Source organism: Pelophylax lessonae, assembly GCF_965119305.1.
Source record: "Pelophylax lessonae genome assembly, chromosome: 5".
In the NCBI taxonomy this organism is placed as follows: Eukaryota; Metazoa; Chordata; class Amphibia; order Anura; family Ranidae; genus Pelophylax; species Pelophylax lessonae.
In genome coordinates, this window is record NC_138772.1 from 192486868 (window position 1) to 192510466 (window position 23599).

Sequence of the window (23599 nt, forward strand, 5' to 3'; positions counted from 1 at the left end):
GAGGTGCATGGTTCTGTACTTATTAGCCCACAAGGTCAACATATATTTTTAAAAATTTATCAAACACATATAACAAACATTTTTAATGATATATTTACCACACCTAAAGAAACCAAAAAAAGAGACGCTTATTCTTGGAGTTACATACACTTTAAAATAGAGCATTAAATCAGACTATGATATGCATCTTTAAATGTATAGGTCTCCTTCACTGCGTAAACCGTTGTGAGGGCTCTGTTGGCGTAGGGCAGGGATCTTCACACTACGGCCCTCCAGCTGTTGCGGAACTACGTGTCCCATGACGCATTGTAAAACTCTGAAATTCACAGACATGACTAGGTATGTTGGAATTTGTAGTCCCTGTACAACTGGAGGGCCATAGTTTGGAGACCCCTGGCATAGGGAGATATGCAGGAGTTTAAACAGACAGTTTGTGTTCAAGGGTAGTTGGGAGCACATTAGGGTGCTAGTAGCAGCTCCTGTGGGTTTAATACCATGAGTTTGGCAGTGCAAGAGAGGTTTTTTTTTTTTCATATTAATTTGTGTTCAGGGCCGTGCACCCGCACGGCTGTCAAATTGGAAGAAGCGGCACGTCTGTTCAGCCACTGCGTCCCAATTGACAGCAATGGAAGTGCCTGCGTGAGGTGTGTGGGCAAACAAGGCCTGCAGTATGTCATTGTGAACAAGGCCATAAAGGCTTTGTCTCTAGCATTAGGTTGCCCATACATGGATCGAAATTCAGCCCGTTCAGCATGGACTGGGTGAATTTTGTTCTTTGTATGGGGAGGCTGATTGTACCCAAGTCGATCCATCTATCAACTTCGGTACAACCAACATGTTGGATTTTTCTTCATGCGATTACTGCCAGCAGTTATAGCCGCTAGCAGCAATGATTGTATTCTGCTAGCCAGGAAGGCTCCTTGCCCACCCCTGCTGGCAGAATACAGTAGCGCTCTTACAAAATGTCTGTGTTCTGTTTACCATTTTTTTGATTACATCTTTTTCGATCTGAAGCTTCTTATACGTTTTAGTTTAGAGATTTACACGTCTTAGAATCAATAGAATTTTGCCCAGATGACCGTACTAATACTAATTTTACTTTTTTCCGGCTGCTCATATCTGAATTTGAAATATAAAACTTCAGGCAATACGGACGCATGGTTGGCGTAAGAACACATTCCTGGGGCTCCAGTTCTGTGCACCTCACTTCTAAAGTATTGGAAAATGCTGAAATTTAATACAAGATCAAAGTGCTGGTTTAAGTTTAGCATTTATCTAGCATAATACAAGACATAATCACATTATACATTCCCTTTTAAAGTAGTTTATTTGACTTTAACTTGCATGCAGCCCTGTACAGTCAAAATAATTAATCAAACAACTGTCATGGGAATTGGATGGAATAGGGACATGATGTCTGCACTGAGATTGATGCATTTTTTAAGTTTGTCTGATACCAATGCTAAGTAGTTCTTACATCAGGATTTATTTCTTGTTTCTGAATGCAATGAATTAAATTTATGTCAAGATGAATATTTTTTGGCATTTATAGCATTAGAACCTGGTAGGCTATGAGCCAGCAGGTTGGCATATATCTGCATTTATAATAAAATGGAAAATAAGCTGAATCTTTTCCAGTCAGCCTTCCTATTATTTTACCTGACAGTGGTGTCCTGGGGTCTAAGAAGACTACTTATTTTCAACCATTTTACCCCAGAGGAACCTCTAAATTTATTTTAAGGTTTTTAGTATGGAACCATTACTAAGCTCTGGTTCACACTGATGCAATTTCGGATGCATTCCAGTACGCATTTATTCACATGACAAGTGAAAAAAAGTGTTTCTATAAAGGCCATTCACATAGATGCAGTCCGAACGTGGTGCAATTTTTAAGAAAAATAGAGACTCTGCCCCCTGCTCTCTCCTCAGAGGGTGTGATCGAAAGGATCAGGAGTCAAAGGCCCCTGCTGCTGTCTCTGAGCTCTGTGTAAGAGCACAGATCATATGGTCCTGCTATGTAGGACCGTTGATCTGTGCTGTTACACCACTAGCCACATCCAATCACAGTAAGAATCACGCCCCTAGGGACACACATAACCCCTTCCTCTCAAATAAAGTTAACCCCTTCACTGCCAGTGTCATTTTTACAGTAACAGTGCATATGTATAGCACTGATTACTGTAGTAATGTCACTGGTAACCCCATCCAACTGTCGGGACCTACAGAAAAATATTAAAGCGGAGTTCCACCCAAAAGTGGAACTTCCGCTCATTTGCTTCCTCCCCCCCATGTTACCACATTTAGCACCTTTCAGGGGGGAGAAGGGAACGGGTAGCTGTTTTTGACAGGTACCCTTTCCCACTTCCGGGATACGGCGCCGTCCCTTGGAAGTTCGGCCCCCTCTTCCTTCCCCCGCCGCCGAGCCAATAGGAATGCGCAGCGCGCATGCGCAGTAGGGACCCGCCCGTGAAGCCTCAAGGCTTCACTGCTGGGTTCCCTTACCGACAATGGCGGCGGCAGCACCCGACAGCCGATGGAAACATCGGCTGCGGTGCCGACATCGCTGGACTCCAGGACAGGTATGTGTTGCTGCTGACTTTTAATTTTTGGAGGGGGGAGTGGAACTCCGCTTTAAGTACATTTATTTCACGGTGCAATGGCACACAAACACTCAGGGTTCTCTAACATATGGTTCTTACTTTCTATTACAGAAGAGGGCAACATGTTAGTTTGGCACTGAAGAGGGCAACATGTTAGTTTGGCAGTCCAATATGAATTACATGTAATCTTAAGATTATTACTATTTAAAACAGAAGAAACTGGGATAAGATTTTGAAACAAAGAGAGGGATCAAGGAATGGCGTCCTCAGGAAAAGCTATGGATCATCTCCTTTTTTTTTCTAAAAATACTAGAACTTGTTGGATTTTAAGATATTTTTAGCATCTGAGAAAAGTTTTAGAAAAGATTTACGGCAGTGGACTTTTTACTTTATATACCACACAAAGCACAACTAATTCAGCCTAGATTTGGTTATAACCCAAGATGTGGTGATAATTGAAAAAAGAACATTCTATAAAGAACATCGAGCAAATAAATTCAAAAACCCCTAGTTCACTTATGCATTTATTCAGATGGTCTAACATCATTTTTCAATTCAAATAATGTAATTACCTGAAATCTCTTTTCATATCGAGCTGCCTCACACCAGATTAAAGTGTGCTATTTCTGTGTTATCGGTAAAGACCTTTGAAATTTAAATTACAAATCAGTTTTTGAAGTTTTGTCTACATCTAAATGCTCAGCCACTACAAATGTTATGCTTTAGCTGCAATTCCATATATTTAATTGAGCAAGAAGATATTGTCAGATCTTTAATGTGAGTTATGTGCTGTCCTCCGCGTGGAGGTTCTAATACATTTTCTGACTCTAATTCTTTTCTAAATAAGACCTCCTCTGTGTAAGCCTCCTCTAATCTAACAAGTGCATGAAATGTAGCTTATACTAAAAGTGGTTCTAAAGGTTCCTGTTTGATTCTTTAAAATAATAAACACATCATACTTGCCTGAAGTATAAGAACTCACCCAAGCTCTACCGCAATGAAAGGATAATAGGCTGTGTGTCGGTGCTCTGGCTATCCTGTCCAACATGAATCCATAAAAATCAAAAGCTGGCACACCATCGTTTCTTCTTATGAAATTTTATTTTGCACTAAAGCAGTTACAACATCTTGGAAATTCTAACGCGTTTCGGCCTCAGCCTTCCTTATAGCATGATACTATTTGTCTGCTCTGTGCAATAGTTTTGAACAGAGCAGCCCCCGATCCTCCTCTTCTCAGGTCCTCCTGGCCCCTCCCCCTTCCCGAGTGCCCCCATAGCAAACTGCTGCTTTGGTTCACTCCCGAGCTGCCTCTGTGTGTCTATGGGATACAAAGTGAGGCTTAGTCCTGCCCCTCCCCCCACTCCCTCGGCTCTGGTGCACATTGCTGGAACGGGATTGGGCTCAGGTGAGTAAAGGGTGGGCTGCAGAGGGGGGCTACACACTAAAAGTTTTTACATTCATGCATTAAAAAAACCTTCACCCTTTACAACCAATTCAAAGTGGTTCCTAAAATCTAATTTCCTTTTTAACATAATGCATTTTCTGCATTGAGGTAAAAAAAAATCTCTACTATCTTGTCCCTTAACATAGGCTCCTGTTGCTGTCAGTCAAACCCCTGTGAGAAGGGAGAGGGGGGTGTGGCGTTCTGGCGCTGTGAGCGTTTATGGTCGCACACAGCCCGAATTGGAGCGCATGCGCACCATTTCCCCAGTGGCTCATGGCTTGCTAAGGATGCACCTGCAGGAAGGAGGTGCAGACAGCGCCAGTGGGGGGACTGCCAAAGAGGAGGGTAAGAACTGCTCTGTGTAATACCATTGCACAGAACAGCAAAGTATAACCTCTCTTTATACTGATGAAAAAAAATAAATTAATATCCCTTTAAAGTGTACGTAAGCCCAAGAACAAAAAAGTAAAATTTTGCAACTTGCCATTGCTTTGATGTGGTGGCTGCATTGTTTTTCTTCTGGGGGGGGGTATTTTTTTTGCTTTATTTTCACTTGGTTTACCTGCTAGTAACACACTTCCTGTCCTCGAATTGCAATTCCCACATAAAGATAAAGTAACCTCTTAAGGTGGCGTAGCAATGTCACCCAAGCTCAGGAAGTGTTTTAGGGCTACATAAGACATTTTAGCTTAAATTTCTACTGCACCTTGACCGGTATCTCAGATTTCAAATGGGTATAGATGTCATGCTTGTAACTGTCAGCATTGCAATGCTTCATGGGACTTGTAGTTCGGTAACAGCTGGAGGGCTGCAGGATGAGCGCCCATATTGTATGTAAAAGTACAACATGGGCGCTTAACCTGCAGCCCTCCAGCTGTTATGGAACTACAAGTCCCATGAGGCATTGCAATGCTGACAGTTACAAGCATGACTCCAAAAGGCAGAGGCATGATGAGACTTGTAGTCTTGCAACACCTGAAGGGCCACAAGTTGAGCACCCTTGACGTACAATATTTGTTAATTATATTAGCACCTTCTGATATGTATTCAGCTTACCGTTTATTTTTGCTGATAAGAAAAAAATGCCTTCTTAGTGTGTTTTCTTTTAAAACCAGTATCTGTTTTGTAATGTTTCTTTTGCTTAACTACTTATTATATGGCATTTATTTGTAGGGGTACTGAACTTCTCCATCTTGCTGTATTACATCCAAGAAAACTCTGCGTATATTCTGTCTCAGGTAAATATTAAAGCATTTACATATCAAAATGTAAAATAAAGTGAGACAGCATCTCTTCTTTTTAAAAATCCTGTTGTGGGTCAATAGATCTTGATGTGTGTATTCTTTGTAAGACCACTCAGGGACAAAGATCAGTGCGTCCAATGCTTCTGGTTCACATTTTGTGTGGCTTATTGAAAAATTGTCTCCCTTTACTCACATGTATAACCTTTCATTCCTAATGCTGGATACTTGAAAACAAAAACAGGATACTTTGAAGTAGGGCTGCACCCGCATTGCATGGGCTAACTGTTCATATAAGTCTAGGCAACATAGAAAAATAGATTTACTTCCCCAATCCTCTGCTCCTCCGCACTGCTGAAACCGGTCCCCAAAGCGTCTTCCCCACCATGCTCCAGTGGTCTAAGGTCCTGACATTATTAAGACCAATGAAGGGTACTTAGCCTTGCTATGGACATGAGGAGGCCGGGGGATAGTCCACTGCCAGAGCATGGAGGAACACCTTCTGCCAGTGGAGCGGAGGATTGGGTAAGTAAAAGTGCTTTTACTGTACCCTAGACCTAAATAAGCAGTCAAATTTTCAGATTTCCCAGAGTTGGTCTTTAAGCATGGCCAGGTACAGATGTGTTGGTAACCTTCTGCTTCAATAAAATATATAACAGAGGGGTTTGTCTACGACCCAGTAGTGCAGGGGTCCTCAAACATTTTAAACAGGGGGCCAGTTCACGGTCCCTCAGACACTGTTGGGGGCCGGACTATAGTTTGAAAAAAATATGAACGAATTCCAATGCGCATATTTTATTTGTAGTGCACAAAAAAACAGGAAAAACAATACAATATTTATTGTTTTATTTATATATATATGACCACAGTGTGCCCTCTTTCAATGCAGCGTGACCACAGCGTGCCCCCTTTCAATGCAGAGTGACCACAGCGTGCCCCCTTTCAGTGCAGAGTGACCACAGCGTGCCCCCTTTCAGTGCAGAGTGACCACAGCGTGCCCCCTTTCAATGCAGAGTGACCACAGCGTGCTGTGCCCCCTTCAATGCAGAGTGACCACAGCGTGCCCCCTTTCAATGCAGAGTGACCACAGCGTGCCCCCTTTTAATGCAGAGTGACCACAGCATGCCCCATCAATGCAGAGTGACCACAGCGTGCCCCATCAATGCAGAGTGACCACAGCCTGCCCCCTTTCAATGCAGAGTGACCACAGCATGCCGTGCCCCCTTTCAATGCAGAGAGACCACAGCGTGCCCAATTTCAATGCAGAGAGACCACAGCGTGCCCCCTTTCAATGCAGAGTGACCTCAGGGTGCCCCCTTTCAATGCAGAGTGACCACAGCATGCCCCCTTTCAATGCAGAATGACCACAGCATGCCATGCCCCCTTCAATGCAGAGTGACCACAGTGTGTCCCCTTTCAATGCAGAGTGACCACAGTGTGCCCCCTTTCAATGCAGAGTGACCACAGCATGCCGTGCCCCCTTTCAATGCAGAGTGACCACAGCGTGCCCCCTTTCCCTGCAGAGTGACCACAGTGTGCCCACTTTCAATGCAGAGTGACCACAGCATGCCCCCTTTGAATGCAGAGTGACCACAGCGTGCCCCCTTCAATATAGAGTGACCACAGGGTGCCCCCTTTCAATGCAGAGTGACAACAGCGTGCCATGCCCCCTTCAATGCAGAGTGACCACAGCGTGCCCCCTTTCAATGCAGAGTGACCACAGCGTGCCGTTCCCCCTTCAATGCAGAGTGACCAGTGTGCCCCCTTCAATGCAGAGTGACCACAGCGAGCCCCCTTTCAATGCAGAGTGACCACTGCGTGTCCCCTTTGAATGCAGAGTGACCACAGCGTGCCCCCTTTCAATGCAGAGTGACCACAGCGTGCCGTGCCCCCTTTCAATGCAGAGAGACCACAGCGTGCCCCATTTCAATGCAGAGAGACCACAGCGTGCCCCCTTTCAATGCAGAGTGACCACAGGGTGCCCCCTTTCAATGCAGAGTGACCACAGCATGCCCCCTTTCAATGCAGAATGACCACAGCATGCCATGCCCCCTTCAATGCAGAGTGACCACAGTGTGTCCCCTTTCAATGCAGAGTGACCACAGTGTGCCCCCTTTCAATGCAGAGTGACCACAGCGTGCCCCCTTTCAATGCAGAGTGACCACAGCGTGCCCCCTTTCCCTGCAGAGTGACCACAGTGTGCCCACTTTCAATGCAGAGTGACCACAGCGTGCCCCCTTTGATTGCAGAGTGACCACAGCGTGCCCCCTTTGAATGCAGAGTGACCACAGCGTGCCCCCTTCAATATAGAGTGACCACAGGGTGCCCCCTTTCAATGCAGAGTGACAACAGCGTGCCGTGCCCCCTTCAATGCAGAGTGACCACAGCGTGCCCCCTTTCAATGCAGAGTGACCACAGCGTGCCGTTCCCCCTTCAATGCAGAGTGACCAGTGTGCCCCCTTCAATGCAGAGTGACCACAGCGAGCCCCCTTTCAATGCAGAGTGACCACTGCGTGTCCCCTTTGAATGCAGAGTGACCACAGCGTGCCCCCTTTGAATGTAGAGTGACCACAGCATGCCCCCTTCAATGTAGAGTGACCATAGGATGCCCCCTTTCAATGCAGAGTGACAACAGCGTGCCGTGCCCCTTTCAATGCAGAGTGACCACAGCATGCCCCCTTTCAATGCAGAGTGACCACAGCGTGCTGTGCCCCCTTCAATGAAGTGAGACCAGTGCACTAACCTGCAGCCGCTGCTTCTCCTCAGTCCCCCGCGTCTCCTCGAGTCCTCCCGCCTCCTCCTCAGCCAATGGCATGGGTTTGCCTTTCAGCCAATCAGGAAGCGGGTCTCGGACCCGCTTCCTGATTGGCCAGGAGGATGATCCGTGTGACAATAGCGAATTTTCATTCGCTATTGTCACACAAATGGGTGGGCTAGGGCACAGTGCTCTGCGCACTGGGTCCACCCTTTTCTGAAGCCTATTAGAGGTTCAGTGAGTGACAGGCAGTCAGCCCTATGCCGATCCCGGCCAGCGGGCTGGGTTCAGGACCCTGGCGGGCCGCAGTTTGAGGACCCCTGCTGTAGTGTCTCAGAATCCAAACTGCTGGGAATTTTTGCCCAAATTTTTCAAAAGTAGTGCTACTGTAGTAGAGCACTGAAAAACCAATAAAATGTATAAAGAGTCTTATGACATCTCATACACCAATGCGTGTCAAAGTAAGCTGTTTGTTGGGAAGGTGTAATTAATAAGAAGGGTAAGCGTTGTACTCTGTTGACATTCCTATCCATTAGTTTTAGTATCCTTATTGGTATAAACGACAGATTTCTATATAGGCATGGCAGACTCTGATGGCACTATTAATTCTGTTTTTTTTTATATTTTATTGCATATATTGTTTTCTAAGATCAGTCAGATTGAATACATTTCAGTAAGGGAAACGGAGATCTTATTATTATAGATGTCAACAATTCATAAAAATCAGATTGAATATTAAAGGTTGAGTATTATGAAATGATGAGTAGAATGAGTATGAGAGGATGATTGTCCTTAGTCTCTCGCTTTGATTGAAACACTGCACAGAGCTGTATTAATACACAGACATGGAAGGGGATGATTCACTTCTATAATTATTCGGTGATATGTTAAAGTATATGTAAACCTTCACCTTGTAAAACAACCCAATCCTTTTTTAAATAAAAATTTATGGCATAACATTTGTATGTACACTATATTACCAAAAGTATTGGGGCACCTGCCTTTTCACGCACATGAAATTTAATGGCATCCCAGTCTTAGTCCGTAGGGTTCAATATTGAGTTGGCCAACCCTTTACAGCTATTACAGCTTTAACTCTTCTGGGAAGGCTGTCCACAAGGTTTAGGAGTGTGTCTGGGGGAATGTTTGACCATTCTTCCAGAAGCGCATTTGTGAGGTCAGGCACTGATGTAGACCAGAGGCCTGGCTCGCAATCTCTGCTCTAATTCATTCCAAAGGTGTTCTATTGGGTTGAGGTCAGGATTCTATTCAGGCCGGTCAAGTTATTCCACCCCAATCTCACTCATCCATATCTAAGACTGGGATGTCCTTAAAGTTCATGTGCGTGTAAAGGCAGGCGCCCCAATACTTTTGGTAATACAATGTTTGTGTTTGTGGATATACATATATGTATAGAGTGTTTGGGGGATTTTTGATCAATGGTAGTGCTTCTCAGTGAGTTCAGTCCACTCCAGAAGTTCTGTTTAACTGCTTCTTGCCTGGACCATAGACAAATGAAGGCTGAGCAGGAGCTTTCCCATCCTGGGTGGACGTTGTATGACTTCCTCTCTGTCATGCGCTTTGCGATCTGTCACCATCTGTGTCTGGAACACAGATCATTGTACCGGCCCAGCCCCAGTACCATGGTATTTACCAAATATGTGTTGCGCTAAAGAATGAATAATGAACAAGTGAAAAAACAAACACCAAACAATAAAAAATGATATACAAATAAATTATGTGAACACCCTGTAAAGGTGAGAATGGTATGAACCAATATTAAGAGGGACTACCAATCCCAGCATGTATAATTATAGTAACCAAAAAACTTTTTAGAAACGTCCTCCAATTGAAGAAATGAAGAAGTCTTTAAGTGAAAAAAGAGGAGAAATAAAAAGTGCCCAAGGGGAGTGGGGAATCTTGAAAGGAACCACAAGTCCCAACAATGGCAGAGTGTCCAATTAAGCATCCAATGGGTGGCACCTGTGACCAAGAAAGAATTTATGGTAGGCTGCTTACCAGACCCTTATGGTTATCTAATCTAATAGATAGACCACAAATCGCTTGGCAATGGGGCGAGTCCAAAGGATCCCACAGGACACTCCTCGGAATTCACCTAGGCAGCAGATCCAGGGGGGGCTGGAGCAGATGTCATCAAAGTAAAGCCAATCCTCACAATATGGGGAGTAATGCCCATACATGAATAATCCAGGAAGGAAAAGAGGCACATAGCGTGATACCGTAACAATAAAAAATTCATTTATTTAAAAATTGCACTTACTCCAACATAGTAGCAGGCGAGCATTAACCACTTAAGCCCCGGAAGATTTTACCCCCTTCCTGACCAGGGGGTATTTTGCGATTCGGCACTGCGTGATTTTAACGGACAATTGCGCAGTCGTGCGACGCTGTACCTAAACGAATTTGGCGTCCTTTTTTTCCCACAAACAGAGATTTCTTTTGGTGGTATTAGATCACATGTGTGATTTTTTGATCATGCGCTATAAACAAAAAAAGAGCGTACATTTTGCAAAAATAACAATATTTTTCACTTTTTTTTATATGAAATTCCCCCCCAAAAAAATTTAAAAATCAAAATTTTTTAACATTTTCGGCCAATTTGTTTTATGCTACCTATGTTTGGAAAAAAAAATCGCAAAAAGCGTATTTTGATTGGTTTTCGTAAAAGTTATCGCGTTTACTAACAAAGGGAAAGATTTTTGTCATTTTTGTTGTTTTTTTTTTTAACGCGTAATGGCGGCGATCTGCGATTTTTTTTTGCGGTACTGCGACATTGCGGCGGACAGATCGGACCCTTGACTGACATTTTTGACACTTTTGGGGTTACCAGTGACATTTCTACAGTAATCAGTGCTATACATATGCACTGTTACTGTAAAAATACACTGGTAGTGAAGGGGTTAACTTTATTTGAGAGGGAGGGGCTGTGTGTGTCCCTAGGGGCGTGCTTTCTACTGTGATTGGCTGTGGCTTGAGCTGTAAGGACACTGATCAACGGATCTACATAGTAGATCCGTGTGATCAGTGTTTTTACACCGAGGAGAATGACAGGCAGCTTGTTTACACAAGCTGCCTGACTTTCTCCCTCTCCCCTGCCGATCGCAGAGTGGCCGGCGGACATCGGGTCCGCCGGTCACACGCGCGGGGGGGTCCGTGACCACGTGGGAGCGGGAGCGCGCCTCCGGGGGCGCGCGCTCGCTCCCTAGACCCTCACAAGCAAGCGACGTAGCCCTACGTCAGTTTGCCTGTGAGGGGCTGACCGCCGACGTAGATAGTCGTGCGGCGGTCGGCAAGTGGTTAAACAGTAAATTCCACACATGTAAAACCAAAGCTGCGGCATCCCGCATGTACATGGAAGGTCTCGGCCCGGCGTTGGGGGCGGGGCAACGTCATGTCTGGAACCACCCGACTAGTTTTATCATAGATTGACCTCTTCCGGGGCGTGGCTCCAGATGCGACCAACACGCTCTTATATCACCCTTTGCAATACAAGGCTGTGGCCAATCTCCCAGCAACCGCCCGTGAGGGTGGAAGTTCTCCAACATAGGCACAGAAGAGGAAGGGTGGATCTGATGGGCATACCTGCTAGATCCTCGGATGGGCTATTAAAAATCTGTATGTCTACTATTAATAATTGGTAAAAAGGCGAATACATTGTATAGGCACTAAATCATCCAATAAATCATGATAAAATATTTATCATAGAGCAGGGCTCAAAATTTCAATTCCTGAGCTACTAGCCAGGCCTTAAGAGTTTTAAATGTTTTATTCAGAATTAAGTTACAAAAATAAATATTAACAACAACAACAACCAATAGAGAGAGGGTTCGACAGAGAGAAAGGGGATTTGACAGAGAGAGACAAGAGGGGGGGGTTGAGAGCGAGAGGAGGTGACAGAGAGAGAGAGGGGGTGACAGGGAGAGAGGCAAAGGGGGTGACAGGGAGATGAGGGGGCTGACATGGAGAGAGGCAAAGGGGGCTGATACGGAGAGAGGGGGGGATGACACGGAGAGAGGGGGGGTGACACAGAGAGAGGGAGAGAGTGGGGGTGACACGGAGAGAGGGGGGTGACAGAGACAGAGAGAGGGGGGGTGACAGGGAGAGAGAGAGAGGGGGTGAAACGGAGAGAAGGCAGGGGTGACAGAGAGAAAGAGAGGGGGTGACAGGGAGAGACAGAAGGTGACAAGGACAGAGGGAGGTGACAGGGAGAGTGAGAGAGTGAGAGAGTGAGGGGGGGAGGTGACAGGAAGAGTGGGGGGGGGGTGACAGGGACAGAGGGGGGGTGGGTGACAGGGACACAGAGACAGGGGGGTGACAGGGATGGGGGGGGGTGACATGGACAGAGGTGGGTGACAGGGACAGAGGGGGGGGGGGTGACAGGGAGAGACAGGAGGTGACAGGGACAGGGGGGATGACAGGGACAGTGGGGGGGGGGGTGACAGGGACAGAGGGGTTGTGACAGGGACAGAGGGGGATGCCAGGGAGAGACAGGAGGTGACAGGGACAGAGGGGGGGTGACAGGGACAGAGGGGGGGGGGTGACAGGGACAGAGGGGGGGTGACAGGGAGAGACAGGAGGTGACAGGGACAGAGGGGGGAGATGACAGGGAGAGACAGGAGATGACGGGGACAGAGGGGGGTGATGACAGGGACAGAGGGAGGAGATGACAGGGACAGAGGGGTGACAGGGACAGAGGGGGGAGATGACAGGGAGAGACAGGAGATGACAGGGACAGAGGGGGGTGATGACAGGGACAGAGGGTGAGATGACTGGGACAGAGGGGGAAAATGACAGGGAGAGACAGGAGGTGACAGGGACAGAGGGGGGTGATGACAGGGACAGAGGGGGGGGGGTGGCAGGGACAGAGGGGGGGGGGGTGGCAGGGATAGAGGGGGGTGATGTCAGGGACAGAGTGGGGTGATGACAGGGACAGAGGGGGGAGATGACAGGGACAGGGGGGGTGACATGGACAGGGGGGGGGGTGACAGGGACAGAGGGGAAGGATGACAGGGACAGAGGGAGGGTGATGACAGGGACGGGGGGGGGGGGTGACTGGGTGAGAGGGTAGGGAGGAGTAAGTCCGCTCACAGTGCTCATCTTACTCACTCAGTTCACCATGTAGCTGCTGGCTGCTTGAATGAAACTTTCCTGCCCACACATCTCCTTCACATATAGCACGCAGTACTGAGTGTGTGGGAGGTCACAGGGAGAGAGAGGGGGGGGCGGGAGAAGGCAGAGCAGATGCAGCCTCTCCCATTCCTGGAGGGGGCGGGGAGCTGCTCACTGGGCTGTGTAAGAATTAAATACACACACAGCCTTGTGACAGGGGGAGGGGCAGGCTGAACGGAGGAGCTACACATTCCCCATACAGCACAGCCCTGTTCTTACTCGCGCTCCTCATCATTCCACTTGCAAAATGCGAGCAGGCGAGTGGAATTTTTGAGGGCTGTCATAGAGGGTGCCATAACCAGGAATTAACCTTAATTTAAAAAAAAATTATTAAAAAAAAAAAAATTAAATAATAAAAAAAAAAAATTAAATGGGTAGACAAAACTAATTAGGGAGGCTCCATCTAGTGGCTAAAAAAAGATATTGCTAAAGAAGATAATATTGAAAAAATTCTATGCATATAATGGAGCACCTCCTTATCCCCCATTTAATGATAAAAAATAGATTTTACAGCAAAAAATATTAGGTAACAGAAATCTAATGAATACTAGCAAAGGAACATATCAACAATTGTTAATAAAGCAGTTGATATCCCACTCAACATTTAACGCATGGAGAACGTATGTTTTTAATAAATATATCCAACGTGTTTCAATGTGGGATATCTCCCTCTTTATATTCGATCCCCTCCAGTGGGGTACGAGTTTGTCTATAGGTGACAAAGGTCAAAGTGCTTAGAGACACTATGGCCTGGAAACCCTTTCCTTCTATTTCCCACATGTTCACCCAAACGTATCTGCATGGTTCTCATAGTGCGGCCTACGTATTGTTTGCCGCACTTGCACTGAAGCATATATACAACGTTCTTGGTAGAACATGTGATGAAGGAATTAATGGTGTACTCCCTGCCCGTCTTCTGTGACTGAAATTTTTCCATTCGTCTGCCTTGAATGAATTTAGAGCGCAGATGTTACATTTGCGGCAAGGGAAAAATCCTTTTAATTCAGGGACGAAGACATGTCTGGCGGGACCATCAATAACTTTTCTGGCTATTTTGTGCCTGAGGGATGCCACACCTCTAAAGATGACACTAGGTTGCTTTGGCAATACTGGGCCTAGAACTCCGTTGTTTTTGATAACCGACCAATGTTTTTTTAATGATGTTTTTTTATAACATAATGCTGTGTTGAAAATGAGGTGACAAATTCATTTTTGAAAGAGTCACAATTCTGGCTTTTCTTCACACTAGGTACCAGTAGTGTGGATCTGTCAACATTAACCACCTCCCCAATGGCCTTATCAAGGTTGTCATGATTATAACCTTTATCCAGAAACCTGGACTTTAGATTTGAGGCCTGTGACATAAAATCCCCATGGTTAGTACAGTTTCGGCGTAAACGCAGAAACTGTCCCTTGGGGACTGCCTTAGCCAGGCCTCATGATGAAAACTGTCCGTAGGTATAAAGCCATTGCGGTCAGTTTTTAAAAAAATGTGTGGTGGTTATTAACCGGTCTCCATATACAACCAGGTTCAAATCCAAAAAGGTGATTTGTGATGTGTTGCTAGAACACTCAAGCTTAATCCCTCTGTCATTCATGTTTAGGCTGGCCATACACTATACAATTTTCTTATTCAATTTCCTTTATATTTACCTTAAACTACGTAGTGCAAGGGCCTGCCTGACTGCATACAAATTGAAAGTGTTTAGGTTTGACCCTATATTACATGGTTTTGGTAAATCTAAAGGAAAGTTGAACAAGAAAATTGTATAGTGCATGGCCAGCCTTAGATCCTGCATGAAGCAATCAAGAGAAGGTTGATCACCTTCCCATAGGAGGAGGATGTCATCTATGTACCTCCAGCACAAAAGGATTTGCGGCGGTCGGTCTCTAAAGATGACATCCTCCTCCCACCTAGCCATTAAGAGGTTTGCCAGACTTGGAACAAGCTTGGCTCCCATCGCGACACGTCCAGTCATGGCAAACCTCAAACCTCCAAAATGAAGGACTTTTGTTCCCCCTCTAGTGAGCTCTCTGCATCAAGGTAATAACCTGCTGCTTCTAACCCCTGTTGATGGGAAATAATGGTATACAGTGACGCTATGTCAGCTGTAGCCATAATAAACCCATCTTTCCATGTAATTTCTTGCAAAATATTTAAGACATGGGTGGTGTCCTTAAGATATGATGGCATCTTGGACACCAGGGGTTGTAAAAATTTGTCAGCATATTTGCCGATGCGGGAGCAGAGGGAATCTATCCCGCTAATGATAGGACGTCTCGGAGGTCTCACAGGGTTTTTGTGGACCTTTAGGAAGAAAATAAATTATCGGTAAGCGTGGAGCGGAAGGGATAAGGTATTCCTTTTCTTTTTTATTTAGGATACCATCCTCATAGGCTCTATCACCCAGTGATTGAAGTTCCTTTTTATATTTGCTAGTGGGGTTACCCTTTAAGATTTTGTATGTGTCCCTATCTCCTAAGATATATTATTCATTTCTAGATTGTAATCTGCCTTGTCCATGACTACAATGCCTCCCCCCTTATCCGCAGGGCGGATAACGATGTCCTTTTGGTCGCATAATTTTTGTAAGCCTACATGTAGAGCATCGTTATTGGGGGGGGGGGGTCTAGTAATTTTGATTTTATCTATGTTGTCAAGGACAAGGTCCCTTAAAACTTGAACCGAGGGAGAGACCTTAGTGGGAGGATTGAACAGAGAGGCATTGGCTAGGGAAGTGTATGAGAATCTCTTCTCACTATTGTTTTAAGTGCGGGTAGGGTTGGAAATAATGTACCTTTGGATGTTACGTTTTCTAATGTATTTCTGCACATCCATGAATGCGTCAAACTTATTCAATGCCTTAGGAGGGGCAAATTTAAGACCACGGTTGAGAACTGACTGTTCTTCCTGCGAAAAAACATTTTGGATAAATTAAAAATGTCCTCATCCTTTATGTCCGCCTTCTTTTTTGCCCTTGCGTGCCTCCCCCCTCTGGTCCCTCTCGTTGTTCTATAATGCGCTTGTTGTTTTAATTGCCCCTGGGAAAACCCCCTGAATGGTATTGACCATCCTGTTGTTGTCGTGGAGGAAAACGAAAAATTTTTGGGGGGAACTCCACCAGGCATGTTCACCCTGTTGGTATTGGTCCCTCTCATGATTCCACCCACGGTTTGGGGTCTCATATGGATGGCGAGTGATTATTCTATTTTCTGAGGGGGAATCCCAGCCTCCATCGTCCCATATCTCGCTGTGGGGGTCTCGAGGGCAGTCCAGAGGGAATTTCCATAGGCTCCCACTAAGTGGGGATAGCTTCAGGAGAATTTGCAGCTCTGGCAGTTTGCCATTTAAAAACTGCGTTATTTTTATAATCCGTAACATCCGGATTATATTTGCGCTTTTTCTTATTTTTCTGTTCTAGGACTTCCTTCTCCAGATGTTTTTTGAGAAGTTCTGACCTTTTTTATACTCCTCATTGTCCCTTAGATCTACTAATGAACCCTTTATAATACCAATCTCGGTGTCAATTTTTGATAATTTGCTCCGCTTCTTTCCAATGAGGAACTGCAGGAATGCAATTCCTGCCTCATTGAAGTAGCGGAACCACCCTTCAAGGTCTGGTTCATCGCTTTGAGGATTGACCTCCCACCTGAGACTCCTGGGCACCATCTTATCGGTCACATAGCGCTCCAAGAACGCTATGTCCCAATACGTATGTACCTCAGAAGTCATACGTTTTTTGAGTCGCAAAAAACGACTACCTATATCATCAGCTTGGATAGGATTGCCATCAAAGACATCCTCCATGTCAAGGACCTGTAGATTCCTAAATTCAAAGATGTCCATATTGGTGATATAAATGATATGAATACGTGAAAATTCTCCAACGCTGCAGAAAATAGTTCTACAATTGCACAATATAAATAAAAAAAAAATTCTGCATTAAGTTGAAAAAAAATTGTGAAAAATGTGATACAAAACAAGCTGCATACACAGACTCATAGAACAAAGTCCAAATAATATATACAAATATGTGTTGCGCTAAAGAATGAATAATGAACAAGTGAAAAAACAAACACCAAACAATAAAAAATGATATACAAGTGATGTGAACACCCTGTAAAGGTGAGAATGGTATGAACCAATATTAAGAGGGACTACCAATCCCAGCATGTATAATTATAGTAAGCAAAAAACTTTTTAGAAACGTCCTCCAATACTAAATGGTCCCAAAAATAGTGAAGTCTTCAAGTGGAAAAAGAGGACAAAAAAAAAGTGCCCAATGGGAGTGGTGAATCACACTTGAAAGGAACCACAAGTCCCAGCAATGGCAGAGTGTCCAATTAAGCATCCAATGAGTGGCACCCGTGACCAAGAAAGAATTTATGGTAGGCTGCTTACCAGACCCCCATGGTCATCTAATCTAATAGATACCCATTGCCAAGCGGTTTGTGGTCTATTACCATGGTATTGTTGTGATCAATTGGACTCCCAGTACAGCCAGAAAACTGACCACACTGGGAAGGATGTGCATCTATGCCTAGTATGGTAAGTTTAAAATAGGAAAGCAGGTGGACTGGCAAGATCACCAGGAATTTCACACATAGGAATAAATTAAAAGAGAACAGAATACTTTTTAACACAAGTATATGGTACAAAATACAAATCAGGAACATGAAAGCTGGGGTAACATTTTCTTCTTGAGCTATTGTGACCTGTAAATAATTGGCTTTTTTTTATTTATTTTTTTAACAAAGTAGTTTAGAATAATCAGGAAAATGTGTGAGTAGGTGCATAAAGCTCAACTTGCCAGCTAGATAGGAGAATCTTTTTCTCTTGCTACAGAGACCTCTATTTTACCCACAACAAACATTGGGATTTTATATTCAATTTGTAGCTGTTATTTTCCAGTACAAAACTGAATCTTATTGGTTGCCGTCAAGAAATGCTGACCGTTGCTTTTTAAAACACTTTAAGAAATGAGCCCCAGTTCAGATTGTTTTCATCTATGTAACATGATTAGCATTTGCAGTATATCTTTTCTGTTTTACTTTTTAAAGGTACATTAGGAAATGTGGAGCACGGCAATCAGTATCAGATTAAACTGATGTATGAACATAATCTTCAACGAACAGCTTGCAACATGACTCATGGGTCATTTGGAGGAGTGAAAGGTATTTTTTCAACAACTAGTAAAATGTTCTGCTTGTCTTTAAACCTTCCAGTGAAGCACAAGTGATTTAATATAAAATATACAAAAACTATTGAAAAGAATGCGTGTGGGCATTTATTTTTATTACCACGTCTCAAGGACAACCATAACAATGAATATGTCAGTTTTAATTGGAATGTAGGTTCTGCTGTTTGTTTAGTTGATTTAACCATTATGAGATAAATCATAAATTAGACTCGTGAATATAGATTGATGAGACAGTTTGTCAGCTATATAATGGCATATAACTAGGAGATTAAGTGTGTATTAACAGGTCTTTGCCGTAATTAGAAGAATTACTCATAGGCTAAAGCAAAAATGGGAGAACTAATATGAAATAATGTTTTAGCTATAGTTTGATACTTAATGGCAGGGATCTTTAAACTACTGCCCTCCAGCTCTTGTAGAACTACACATCCCATGAGACATTGTAAAACTCTGACATTCTCAGACATGACTAGGCATGATGAGAGTTGTAGTTCCTGAACAACTGGAGGGCCATAGTTTGAAGACCCCTGCTTTATGGTAATATTGCTGTTGTTCTGATTTTATTCAATTATATACTCCTAACAAGATATGTATATTTATATAGATAGTACATATAGTCATGATATAGATAAATAATATTTTAAGGATAGTATGTTTATGCTTAGTTTTCATAGTAGAATCTGCATCTGAATGTATCTACTGTCTGCTGAAGAATAGAATATCACTCCAGTTCTATACACATTGTTCTATATACGTCATTCTGATACTTTTCATGGAAGAATCTGAAATATAGTCATATTACCTGCAATATTTTTATATAGTGGTATAATATCGATGAATATTGTGTGAAAAAAGCGCATGCAGTTTTTTCTGGGTTTTAGTACAATTAGTGTGTCTCAGCATTTGGATTATCTTATTATTATTGGATTATTATGCACTTTCCAGCAGTTGAGGTCTTGACTCTATGGCCTCATGCACACAGATGTTTATTAGGTCCCATGTTCTTAAGCATAACATCATTGGAGTTTTCCCCCACCCAAGGAGGCACAGGTGCCACGTACAGCTGCCAATACAAGCAAATGGCTCTATGTGGTCATACTTGTGTAAATATACCTGTACATGTGCATACAGCATATTTTCCCAAACAGTAAGTGATGCATTTGGGGATGCATTTGCTATACATGCTTGCACGGGTAAATTATTATTATTAATATACAGGATTAATATAGCACCAACAGTTTGCGCAGCGCTTTACAATGTGGGGGAAGACAATACAGTTACAATACAATTCAATACAGGAGGAATCAGAGGGCCCTGCTCATTAGATCTTACAATCTAGAAGATTAGGGCTTACAATCTAGAAGATGCTGATTTACACGAGTACAGCTGTGTACAGCCATATTCTTGTATTGGTGGCTATATGCAGCACCTGTGGCTTTCCAGACACAGGAGGCTGCACCTTGTCCTGCACTCCCTGACCTGGACATATCCAAGGGAGCATTGGCACTGTCCAGATGCGAGTGTTTTCTCTGACCCAGGCAAGAGAACAGGTTTTCGTCATAAATGGTGTTCCCCAGATGCTAGGTGCAAATAAGCAGTAGCTTTAGTTTGCAATCCATAATGACCTGCTTTGCCAGGTCCTCAGTCTGGCACATAACAATATTTGGGGGGGACACCTGGGGACTGAGAAAACATAGACACGCTTCACTGACCGGTTCTACTGGCCAGGGTTAAAAGCTGAAGTAAAGAAAAACTGCACATGTTGTTCCGCCTGCCAGTTAACCATTTTGGTGTGGCAATTTCACAGCTCCTTTGTGCCTCTGTCTGTGGTTGAAATTCCATTTAAACATATAGGCATGGATTTGGTAGGCCCACTGATAAAAGCTGAGGCCACTAGTACATATTGTTGATCCCCAACTATATCGCCTGATACCTTGAAGCTATTCCTCTGCAGAATACCTTATCCAAAATGATCACCTGTGAACTGTTACAAGTGTTTACTAGGGTGAGTTTTCAGACCAAAATTCTTACAAACCAGAGCACTTGGTTTGTGTCTAGGATTATGGCAGATTTTTGCAAACTGTTTCAGATTAAGCAGTTGCGCATGTCTGTCTACAGATATATGGCCTGGTAATACGCTTTAGCAAGACCTGAAAAGTCATGCTTAAGCGAGTGATGGAATAGAGTGGGATGGATTTGGACTTCCTTTTGCCATCACTGTTGCTTGCCATACAGGGCTCCATAGGGTTCTCTCCATAGGGTTCTCTCTCTTTTAATTGGTATATGAACAGAGTCCCCAGGGATTTCTTGACATAAAGAAAAACAAGAATGGGAAATTGCGTTCACCCTTCGCATGAGTATTCTAGAGTACATCTCCCAAATGCAAAGGGTTGCAAATGTTTTGCCAATGGTCAAGGAACATTTGCATTTGAGGCACAATATCGAATATGAAATAGGTCAGCTAAAGTAAGGCACTTTAAAGTGGGGGACAGAGCGGCAGTTCTGATTCCCACACTGGAAAGAAAGTTCCTGGCCAGATGGCAAGGCCATTTAGGATTGTGAGTGAAGTGAATTTGTTCACCAACCAGGCAAGAAGAAAACTTATCAGCCCTAAAACGTAAATTTGTTGAAGCCCTGAGCCCTGGAAAGACAGGGAGCCAGTGACTATCCTGGTGAATGCGAGACTTGAGCTTAAGATTATTGTGCATAGCATCTAAGAGGCAACCGTGCTGTTCAAAGCCCAACCCAGAAAGCTAAGGAATTTTGTTAAAGGAACAATGAGATTCTCTCCGATTTACCCAGGCTCACTGATGTTATTTGATTCAGTATTGTACAGTATGTCACCACAGAGTGGCACTGTGGACATATTCCTATAGATTAGTGCCTCGTCCTAGATTATATCTATTGGAATGGAATGCAAGAAAAAAATGGACTTTGATGGCACAACAACACCTAACAAAAGCTAGTTTAAATTAAAAAAATGTATATTTTATTGAACAAACAATTTTTCATTTAAAACATTTTGGTATGACATTAAACTAAACATGTAACAATATTCTAACACCGGAATATACCATCCACCCCAAGTGCTGGGTATAGACAACCATGTAGTTCAATATAAGTAAAACCTGTAGATACAGTATCCTACTTGGAACTACCCATGGGTGATAAACAGTGGGATATTGGTATCCAGTTGTTTGGGTTCATCTCGACATAATTTGAGCAGGCCACGCTTGTTCAGGTGCCTATTTCATTAAAAAACAAATAAGAATAAAAAATACAATCAGTGTTCATTTACAGTGGTACTGACTTTACTTACTATAAATCTGTAATATAACAATAAACCAATTGGATGGAGTCTAAACGAGCAGAGGGAGCTCGAGGGATCCCCCCCATATATTGTGGAATCGGGGGCACACCTGTGACCAATGGCAAGAATAATATCAAGGTATTATAGTTGTATCTATTATGAAGGGCCTATATTGGTGCATTTGCAGTGGTTGCTACTTACTTTAGTAAGGTAATCACTAAAAGACCAAGATTGTTCACCACACGTAGTGAAAGGATTGGTTTCCTTAGACAATCCCCTAGGAGCTAATATATATTATTATATTATATATTATTCCCAACGGACTAGTTTGATTAAACAGAAAAGCTACTCATTACTTGCAAACAGGTCATTAATGTACAAAACACTATATGTCAAACATAATCGTTCTATGGCTCTTACCTATGGTAGTAATAATGCTGGATAAGTCTAGTTTATAATGTAATCCATCTAGCGAAGAAGATTACCTCTAAAAACTATGCTGACAGTTGATCAAGGCAAGCCAAGAGGGATTAAGGCCAGTGGACAAGCCTTTATCAGTATGGACCCTTAACAGGGATTCTACCTATGGAGTGGCAGTAGAGCAATACAGTGATTACTTACAACTATACACTGGTAACTATAGTGCAATATTAGTACCAATATCTCTGCCCAACCCTTAAAAGCTTACCGCAGGTATATGCTCGATTAGGGTATCCTAATCCTCAGTGCATATGTCTGCCCAGTGTGCCACCAATGTGTCTCTCCTATCTGGGTCCCTGCCTGCCGGCGTGTGCTTCACTCCGCCCAGCCAAAGGATCCATGCCCGCCCCCCCCCACTCTTATCAGGGTACGCGCACGTTCTGTTTAATCAAACTAGTCAGTCGGTAATAATATATTAATATGTATTAATTCCTAGGGGATTGTTGGCTAACAAAACTAACCCTTTCACTACGTGTGGTGAACAAACTTGGTCTTTTAGCTATTACCTTACTAAAGTAAGTAACAACCACTGCAAATGCACCAATATTGGCCCTTCATTATAGATACAACTATATTATCTTAATATTGTTCTTGTCATTGCTTACAGGTGTGCCCCGACTTCCACAATATATTGGGGGATCCCTTGTGCTCCCTCTGCTAGTTTTGACTCCCTCCAATCGGTTTATTGTTGTATTACAGATTTTTAGTAAGTACAGCCAGTACCACTTGCATAGCTTACAGTAATTTAAAAAGGAGTATGTAAATGACCACTTATTGTATTTTTTATTCTTATTCAGAAACATAATTTCTCTTACGTCCTCCGACAGTCGCCGCCCCTTCATATTCGTCACAATAGGGTTATTGACCTTTGCTCCGTAGACAACAGAATATGTTAATATCAAAGCTTTTAGCATACCCCACCCCCAGGGAGTGGTCCCCTCAGTCAATACCCTCCTGCTTCCTGCATTCCTACCTCAGTTTCATTTGTCTAGCTCAGGAGTAGGTTAGACATTTCCTGTGCTGGGGCTTTTTAGTCCCAGCTTCTTTTCTCTTTTTGATTTTATTTGGAGTTTCTTTTTCTCTTTCTTTACTTAGCTGTTTATTTTACAGCTCTAGTTAGATCTTCTGATGAAGATGATCGTGCGGTGCTGGGTCTCAGGCTGGCCTCCCTGGTTATCCGGGGTTCAGGGCCAGTGGCTTCCCAGCCTGCCATCGAGCGTTCAGCTAGGTTTCCCTGGCAAATATGAATGACCCATCCCTGTCCGCTGCGGGGATGCTGCGGTGAGGTGGCTACCTCACTGGACGCCATGCGGTTTCGCACCGCAATTCCACTGCGTCCTGGCTGCGACTCTCCCTGTCCTTAGTGCAGCGGTTTGAT

At 43.8% G+C, this 23599-nt stretch overlaps 1 protein-coding gene across 4 annotated transcripts in view; it reads left to right on the forward strand.

Annotated features, from left to right (window-relative positions):
• The window catches only part of BBS9 (Bardet-Biedl syndrome 9), a 629867-nt gene that overhangs the window by 62012 nt on the left and 544256 nt on the right, over positions 1–23599 (forward strand). For all 4 annotated transcript variants that reach the window (XM_082258749.1, XM_082258751.1, XM_082258748.1 and 1 more), the window contains exons 5-6: positions 5218–5282; positions 18292–18405. In XM_082258749.1, the coding sequence (XP_082114875.1) occupies positions 5218–5282; positions 18292–18405 (179 nt within the window). The remainder of the gene's footprint in view (positions 1–5217; positions 5283–18291; positions 18406–23599) is intronic.